The following is a 9,871-nucleotide window of genomic DNA, read 5'->3' as shown; positions in this document are numbered from 1 at the left end:
GTTAAATGCTTGATACCTAATAAGATATTTTATTTAAAATTTATTCAAACATGGACACACATTTCTTTCGAGAGCTTTCCTTACAAGTTACGAGGGGGAGGACAGGGGTAAGGGAGACAGGGAGAAAGGGGGTAGGAGAAAGGAGAAAGGAGGTGGGAGAAAGGAGAAAGGGGGTAGGAGAAAGTAGAGGAAGGCTGGGAGAAAGGAGAAAAAGTTGGAGAAAGGAGAAAAAATAAAATATCTCTCCTTTTAAATTTTTTTCAAATATTTCAAGAAAAAATATCTCAAAAGGAGATGTTTTATTCTAATGGGAGAAAGGAGAATGGGGGTAGGAGAAAGGAGAAGAGGGGTGGGAGAAGGGAGAAGGGTACCCCCTGTCCTCCCCCTCAGTTACTAAATCAAATGAGAGGACGAAATCATACTTTTAGCATGTTCCAAACAGTACAATGCATCCTGGGATTGAAATCGTCTGCTATGGTTCGTCCCGTCTAGAAATCTTTCTACTTTGTTATTCATCATGTCATCATTATACAGTTTTTGATGTTGTTGCATTAATGGGAATTTCTCAAACCGTGCTTTTCATTATGACTAGACTATTCATTGGTACAAGTTTACAGAAAGACATGAAAAAGGGGGAGGGTAGTCTTATTCCGAAAGTAAATTGTATACCACGATACAGTAAACAAATCGTCTTTACTACAGTTTTGATTGATACAGATAAAAATAAAAATGTTATAGATATGATAAGGAATAAAATGTTACTGTTCTATATATTGAAAAACAATTACAAACCATGGAGTCACGGGAACATTGGAAAACCCCTACTTTCAACCGGAAGTTTACTCTTGACACAGAACTTTTTACATGGCACAATATAATGAATATTCAAAGAACATGATAGAGCATAAATGGAGAAATTCAAAATCCCAGAAATAAAGGAAGAGCTTGATTTTGACAGACAGGTTATTTAATCAAATAGACTAAAAAGGCATAGAAATTAATAACTAAAGAAAGAGTCTCTACAGAAATGAATTAATTAGGCTAAGTCTTTCAAGACCTCATTGAGAACTTATTTTAAAAAAGGAGTGTGTGTGTTTTTTTGTTTTTTTTTGGGGTGGGGGGTGGGGGGTGGGGGATTTGTTAATTGACTGACTTAGGGGAGGGCCCGTCATGCTTCAGTGATTCCCTATATAATCAACCAAATTTTTCCAACAAACAAGGGCCTCTGGATCCACCTATGTAAATGTCTGATCTATACAGTTAACCAAGGATTTGTAATATTGAAATCCTTATTAGATACACTTTAAAAATAAAATACGATATACAACAATACAGCAACAACCACTGAATTAAATAAAATAGGCTACTGAATTGGGACTTCTGACATAGCTACATGACATATATATGTCAGAGCAGCGGTGCAGTTATTGTCAATATTATTATTATCACATAATACAGAGTACTCAAGTAAAGTTTAATACTTTTAAATTAAGATTTCACAAATTTAGACATGTTTCCTAGTTAATCTCAAAATCTTTGATAAAAGACTTTAAAGTTTCAACAGTTAAATTTTGTATTCATATTTGTTGAAAAAAGCAAGTTGTTTATGAACTGCTTTATTTGTGATCAAGTGTTCCACTTTGTTTTAATAAGATTCTTAATCATTAATTTTGCATTAATTTTTCCCAAATTACTTATAAAAGACTTAAAAGGTTTAAAAAAAAAATCAGTCATACATGTATCATGCATATTCAGAAACACTTAAAAGCATAATTTTGTCTTGTGACAAGTTGTGTGCAGAAGTAAAAACAAATGTCAAGCAGTAGATCAATAATTTCTTTTGAATATTAAATATATTTTTTGGTCAAAATAAGGAGAATTGAAAAACCCTTTTACTAGTTATTGCCAGTTTAATACATTTACAAACTTTCTATAGCATCATCAAATTAAAAATTTTAGATGAAAAACTAATTATTCTGTTGATAAACTCATAATAGATACCAGGACTAAAATCTGTATACACGCCAGACCCGCGTTTCATCTACAAAAGACTTATCAGTGACGCTCGATGTCAAGAAAGTTAAAAAGGCCAAATAAAGTACGAAGTTGAAGAGCTTTGAGGACCAAAATTCCTAAAAGTGTTGCCAAATACAGCCAAGGTAATCTATGCCTGAGGTAGAAAAGCCTTAGTATTTCAAAAAATTCTAAATTTTGTAAACAGTAAATTTATAAATATAACCATATCAATTAATGACAATTCATGTCAGCACAAAAAGTGCTGACTACTGGGCTTGTGATACCCTCGGGGAAATAAATCTCCACCAGCAGTGTCATCGACCTGGTGGTTGTAAATAAACTCATCATAGATACCAGGACTAAAATTTGTATATACGCCAGACGCGCGTTTTGTCTACAAAAGAGTTTTCAGTAGTAGTTACATAACTTATAATAAACAGCTCTGGTTATTTGTGACAATCGTCTATGTAAAGTCCTAAAGATTCCAATGTCGTTGTCTTCAATGCTCTTTGGCAATTGATTGTAATTGCTAAAAAAAAGTGGCAGTGACGAGAGAATCTTGACAATGGATGGAATATATTGGTGATGGCGGAAGATAATTTAACGATGGTGGGGATCATTTGACAGCTACTGGGGGAAGATATTTTAACAATGGAGGTGCACCAGCATAAGACAGGTCATGGAGATCCCTGAATTTTATTCTTTAAAAAGTACTTCAGAATCTAAACTATTTCTTGTAGAAGAGAAAAATATTTGTGCTTTTACTATGACTTAAAATTTCACTTCCTCAATTTTAAGGAAATAAAAATTTACATTTTAAGTAAGACTAGTTTTTATTGTTCAAGTTAGGACTAAAAAAAAAATCATTACATGCACTTCTGTCATTAAGAATCTGATATTAAAAATGCATGGCTAATTTATTGACATAATCACTGATGGCTGATGTTGTAAACAATAAGATTGTGAAAAAAGAGATGTTTTTCCAATTCATATGAAATATTAGTATTGTACATTAACAGGATGAGAATTTTGTTTTCAGGGTAATCACAATTCCATTGATGATCATCTGGCTTCGAATTGTAAGTAACAAAATATTCAACATTTTTAAGATAAAAACAACTGTGTTCAAAAAGAGAAAAATAACATGAAGTCGTTTTATTTTAAAAGAATATGGTTTTGTAACCAGTTTCTCCATGATCTCAGATAATAATTGTCTTCCACTAAATCCAGCCTTGTTAAAGTTCTCTCACACAGTTTAAGATTCTAATCTGAATCAGATTTTCATGTGCCTTTTGACGGGACATATTATTTTGTCTGTCCGTCTGTCTGTCCTGCTTAAACATGTCGCACTGTAACTTGAGAACAACTCATCCAAATTTCATGAAACTTAATACAGTTGTCCCTTATGATGGTCAAACGATCTGTATACTTTTTGGTGAAAATAAGATTAAAACTTTTTGAGTTAGGGGACTTTTGTAACTAAAACAGGAGTGTATTTTTTTCACATGACAGGTCGTCGATTTATGATAATTGCTTTAAACTTTACATACTTCTTAGTTATATTAATCTTAAGATCTGTATAATTTTTGGTGATGATTCAAAATTTTATTTTTGAGTTATTGAGTATTTTGTAAAAAGGCGGATGGGATTTTTACAGGTCGTGCCATATCTCTAAAACAATTTATTATTATTGCTTAAAACTTTACACACTTATTAGTTATATTAATCTAAAGATCTGTATACTTTTTGGTTTTAATTCAAAATTTTATTTTAGAGTTAAATTATTATTGAGTTTCTTGTTAAAAAAGGTGGGGGTGGATCCAGCCATTTTAAAAAAGGGGGGGGGGGGGGGTTCCCCATTCAAATGCATTGATCGGCCAAAAAAAAAGGGGGGTTCCAAATATATTAAAAATATATAAAAATAAATTGGGAAAGTGTATCAAATAAAACATGCAAGTTATATACTGTTCACACTAGGGACTATATTCGTAGACAACGAAAACCAAAGAACGATAACTTTGTCCTTGTACCAGCTGTTGGACTTTTAAACCAATTGATTCTAAAAGGTATTTTTTTACATATCACTTACTTACTCAAGATTCAAGTATACCTGGATTAATTTCCTCAAAACTTTACATTAATTTGATGTGATTGATAATTAAGAAAGTTTTTCCCCTTTTTATCTGCTTTTTTGTTGGCCAGAGTTAAGATAATCTATTGTCTGATTTAATTAAATTTTCAAATAATGTTCTACAAATTGGAGTGATCTTCTAGAAACTTAGCATAATTGTTTGAATTTGTGAATAAAACAAATTGTTTAATTTTAAAAAATCTGATATGTCTTTCCAGAGTTATTGGACTTTGATCATCAGATAGATACAAGGTGCAATTATGATTTGAAAAATTTCTGGCATATGTCATTCCACAGTTTCAAATGTTTGGGACTTTTTAACAGTCAAATTTGACTCAATATTTATATGACTTAGTGTATCCTCATTCAGTTTAACTTTTCTACAGAGCTATTTTATTTTATTTTGAATAAATGCCTTGAGAGAACTGCAATTGCATGACTATACAATTCTAGTTTTGAAAAAAAACATTAATGATATGCACAATAAAGGTATGTGTATCATGTACCCTTAAATTGGTCTGTCTGCTTTGTTCTGGAGTTATTTCTCCTTGAAATGTAAAACTTGAAAACAATGAATTATTTTCAAGTTTCCTGTAAATTATGTGGTTTTTTCTTTAAATTTCTTTTTGATTTTTTTAATTTCTTCAACTCACAGGTCAGAGTAAATAGTATGTCAAAATTTCATCAAAATATAATTAAATAAGCCAATTGTCAGAATCAACCAAACTGGCACAGGCTAAGAAGTTGTGGACCTGTTATTTTGTATTTTGCTCTGAGTATTTGTTTAGGATATTTCACATATCGAAACACATTAATAAAAGTTGTCTATCTTAGTATTATTCCTGCTTGTATCGAATCCTTTTGTTCATCCACAAATCCTGGAAAAAGACTTGACCAATTTATTTTATGGATTATGTATTGTATCTAGTGCACAAGATAAGCTTGTTTTATCATAAGTGCTCACCTATAAAGGAAGTTTAAGTTCTATGTATTTCTTTATGTTCTAAAAAGCTAACCTGCCATAAAACTGTACAAAATTTCTGAATTCATCCAAATTGGTAAAATTATTGGTAAAATTACCCAAAAACTTTAGGTATTCAGGAGTTAAGGAAGAACATTTATTTTTGTTAATTTGCACCCATTTCCATTATAAAACCTTATTTTCATATTAGTGAATACACAAAGGAGGAGACATTAAGTACATGTATGTTATGTTTTTAGTTGATGCAGATGAAATAAGACGTCTTGGGAAAAGATTTTGCAAACTAGACAAAGATAATTCTGGTTCTTTAAGTGTGGAGGAGTTTATGTCCATTCCAGAGTTGAAGGATAATCCATTGGTCCAGAGAGTTGTTGCTATCATTGATACAGACGGCAATGGTGAAGTGGATTTTAAAGGTACTGTAATTACATTTATATTGTAAAACTAGTTTTTTTCTTTCTTTGCTGTTTGGAAAAGTTTTACTTGTACCCCCACATTTGTCATTTATTATATATACCTTTTCAGTCTATTTTTAAAACCACTGGAATTAATTATTGTGCTGAATCAGTTATAAGATGTTTTAAAGGGTTTCAAAAAGCAATTTTGGTAAGCAGTTGTATCTCATTTAAGGCCAGGTGAGCATTAAATTGCCATTAGGGATTATGAAATTCACAGAACTGCTGTCAATTTAGTTAACTTCAATTTTTTTTTTATCTCCTCTTAAACTACAGGTAACAGGGCCATTTTTACCAAACTAACTGTGTTAGAATCACAATAATTTAAAACTGGCATTAAATAAAAATCTATATGATATATAAAACAGGATTTTTCTTAATATCGCAAAAATTAAAATTGCATTCTAGTCTAAAATGACAAAATCGCAATAATAAATGGACGCAATAATTTATACATTTACAGTAAGCAGGTCAAGGTCTACTTCCCCCATTGGTGTTATTTCCCCTTGAAATGTCATTTTATGGTATACTATATCTCCTGTGAAATTTTCATAAAATCTAGAATACCCATTTTAGAGTTATATATTAACTGATATGTAAAAGTTTGCTATTTTCACAGCTATATAGCTATACATCGATTATTATCTGGAAAACAGTTAAGGAATGACTGTAATATTTTTATGCCCCACCTACGATAGTAGAGGGGCATTATGTTTTCTGGTCTGTGCGTCCGTCCGTCGTTCCGTCTGTTCGCTCGTCCGTCCGTCTGTCCGTCCGTCTGTCCCGCTTCAGGTTAAAGTTTTTGGTCAAGGTAGTTTTTGATGATGTTTAAGTCCAATCGACTTCAAACTTAGTACACATGTCCCCTATGATATGATCTTTCTAATTTTAATGCCAAATTAGAGTTTTTACCCCAATTTCACGGTCCACTGAACATGGAAAATGATAGTGCGAGTGGGGCATTCGTGTACTGAGGACACATTCTTGTTTCTGTCTATGAAGAAATAACATAAAAAATTTTGTGCACATTGAATAACGCGTGTAGATGGTTATTTAACAGTGTGCACCACATTTTTTATGTTATTACCAATAGACAGAAAAAATATTACAGTCATTTCTTATAATTTAATTCTAAATTCCATTTCAAACCGTAAAAAAACATGAAAAACGTTGATGACGTCACGGTCACATGACTAAATTATGTCTATGGAGTGATAACAAAATAACGTCAACCAATCAGAAGACCTGTTGCATCCAAAATTAAATTATTAACAGATAAATTGAAAATTACCAGAACACAATAAGTCAACATAAACAACTTATTTGTCAATTGACCTATATAGGAGTTATTGAAATATTTATCAATTTATCACAAATGATTTGAAAATTTTAATTATATCATTAAATTTTTTTAGTGTACTCAGTTACAAAAAGCATATATCAATATGGTAATCCTCCACTTAATTTTAGTCAAAAAGATAAATTTCTTGCAATATATCACTATTTAAGCTTTGCGAAGTGCACTGCATTCTGTGTCAGTTGATGGACCTCTCATCTATCTAGTAATGGTATTAATATGTATAAATTGAAAAATGCAACAATTTCTCTAGAAATTTGTTACACTCAATTCTTTCTAATTTCAGAATTTTTAAATGGATTGTCGCAGTTCAGTGTGAAAGGTGACCCAAAAGATAAACTGAGATGTATGTTTCATTTTATTTTTTTTAGCTTATTTTGATTAAAAAAAAAATATATATCATTGTAGAATTGTATATATATGATACTGTGTTCTCTAAAGTTCGAAATTGGTGCCTGGTATTTTGTCAGACACATGAAAATATTTTCTAATAAAATCTATTTTTGCAATGGAGATATGAAAATCTGTAACATAGAAATTTGAGAAAGGTGTTTGACATTAAATTATAGTCAGACAACTGGCATTACTTGTCTGATTGAACTAAAACTTGCATACCATGTTAGTTGGCCAGGCATATTTTGGGACCTCTTGATATAATTATGTATAATCACAATATGAAAGCAGGGTAACCACATTTTTTTTTTTTAAGTTTTCTAGTATTCACATTATACCAGCATGAAAAATGTTAAAAAAGTTCAATGTCTGACTTCCACAGATCTGTTATCCTCACCCAATCGTTTAAAAGATAAAATAATGTAAAGAATTAAACAAACAAAAAACCTTATGGTAAATAAAGACTTGGTAAAAATATTATTTTTTAATCTCAAGCCTCCCCCTTTTTTATCCAGCCATTGTCATACAAGCAAAAGGTACATGTAACAAACAGCTGTTGTCTGCTCTATGATTGGGTTGTTGTCGCTTTGACACATTCACCATTTGTATTCTCAATTTTATCACATGAGTTCATGTAAAAAAATATAATTTGATTTACATGTATGATATATATATCCAACATTTTACAAATATACAGTTACAAGCCAAACAATCCTAAGTGATAGCATATAAAAATGCTCACAGTAAGGGAAGGCAGAAGTTCATAGTATTTATTTTGATGATCTAAACACCATACCATGCTTCCTTACACTCTAGTATTATAAGATCACAGTGATTTGAACTCATATTTTATAAAACTGCTGTTGTGAAAATTAATATTAAAAGATAAAAATCAACTTGAAAATAGACATTTAATAAATTCATTGTTAATTTTATTTCATATTACAGTTGCCTTTGCTATATATGATATGGACAAAGATGGATATATATCTAATGGAGAGTTATACCAGGTGTTAAAGTTAATGGTAGGTGACCATCTGAAAGATACCCAGCTACAACAGATTGTTGATAAGACTGTTGTTATGGCTGACCAAGATATGGATGGAAAACTGTCATTTCAGGAATTTTGCACTGTAAGTCACAATAAAATTAATTATTGACAATTAACTATATGTATCAAAAATGAGTTATAGTACAAACTTTAAGGGGGCTCGAGGGTATAAATCAATTTTTTTTTTTAAATATAGGATTTCACTACATTTTTGCACCAAAGGGAGATAATTTGGAGCTTTTTCAATGAGATATACATCTGACAAGTCATCTGGGACCAAAACGAATTGATTTTTTTTTATGATTTTTGTGCTAAATGATAAAATAATTAATAAAATAATAAATAAAATTTGTAATGAAAAAAAATGTTAAAATTTTTCTGAAATTTTTGCACCGTCGAGCCTCCGTAAAGGCAAATTAATTGCTTCAGAGTATGCATTAAATGTAAAAAATTGAGAATTAAAATGGGGAATGTGTGAAAGAGACAAGAACCCCTCCAAAGAGTAGAAAACAGCTGAAGTCAACCAAATGGTCTTTAACACAGCAAGAAAATCCTGTACACCCAGAGGGGATTACTTTAAAGACAAAGAGTGTTTCTACAATTATAAGTTCTTAAAACATTAGTTTGGTGTAGAGACCACATTCTTAAACCTATAATGGTTTACTTTTATAAATTATGACTTGGATGGAGAGTAAATGTCTCATTGACTCTCATACCACATCTTCTTATATATATAAACATAAGCAACTTATTTGAGCTTAGGCCAATTATGAAATTATCATGTAGTTTACATTTTAAAATTTTACAAGTAACATAATTATATATTGTATTTTACAGGTTGCAGAGAGCATTGAGTTTCACAAGAAGATGGTTGTAGACCATGTGTAGGGTTATTATGCCAGGAAATCAATTGATCTTAGACTTATGTTATATTTTTTGAAATATGAAATATTTCTTTACAAATGTTATATACTTTTATTTTGAAAATAAAAAATGTAAAATATACAGCATGTGTGATATTTTGGTGTCAAACGAATGTAAGATTGATATACTAGTATACATGCAGTCATATTATACCACCACATGGTTCCTATAGTATATGTTCAGTTATACAATATAATTGTCTATTTAAAGTTTAAATATATAGGTGTCATATATATACAGATTTATCCTGTAAAATAGTTTCAATTGTAAAAAAAAAAAGTTAAATAAAGAACAAGTTAATATTAGATAAGAACAATGCAGTAACAAATATTTTAGTGACTTTTCAGTGGTATTGTAAAAACATTTTGAAAGGTTACAAATATAACCAAAAAAAAATAGTTAGTGTTTTTGAATTAAAGATATATGCATTTTCTTTAATTTAGGTTTGCACTGTTTTAATAATTTAACATACTGTACACATTTATTTATACAATACATAAACTTTTACCAGACAAAGATTGATAATTATGTAAATACTAGGTCTCCAATAGTCAAGAGTGAA

General features: G+C 30.4%; 1 protein-coding gene across 2 annotated transcripts; it reads left to right on the top strand.

The window, feature by feature from the left end:
- Positions 1–394: 394 nt before the first annotated feature.
- On the top strand, positions 395–9,390 carry LOC139485105 (calcineurin subunit B type 1-like). 2 transcript variants are annotated; one of them, XM_071269231.1, is made up of 6 exons: positions 395–477; positions 3,056–3,095; positions 5,369–5,545; positions 7,228–7,287; positions 8,283–8,467; positions 9,223–9,390. In XM_071269231.1, exons 1-6 carry the CDS (start codon positions 403–405, stop codon positions 9,271–9,273), a joined length of 588 nt encoding a protein of 195 aa, XP_071125332.1. In that variant the 5' UTR covers positions 395–402; the 3' UTR covers positions 9,274–9,390. The 2 variants fall into 2 exon arrangements, with proteins under 2 accessions (XP_071125332.1, XP_071125333.1); XM_071269232.1 differs by lacking the exon at positions 395–477 and adding an exon at positions 827–962.
- The last annotated feature ends 481 nt before the right edge of the window (positions 9,391–9,871 follow it).

Source organism: Mytilus edulis, chromosome 8 (assembly GCF_963676685.1).
Source record: "Mytilus edulis chromosome 8, xbMytEdul2.2, whole genome shotgun sequence".
Lineage (NCBI taxonomy): Eukaryota > Metazoa > Mollusca > Bivalvia > Mytilida > Mytilidae > Mytilus > Mytilus edulis.
The sequence above is the reverse complement of the archived record's forward strand: the minus strand, read 5'-3'. Positions and strand labels throughout refer to the sequence as shown.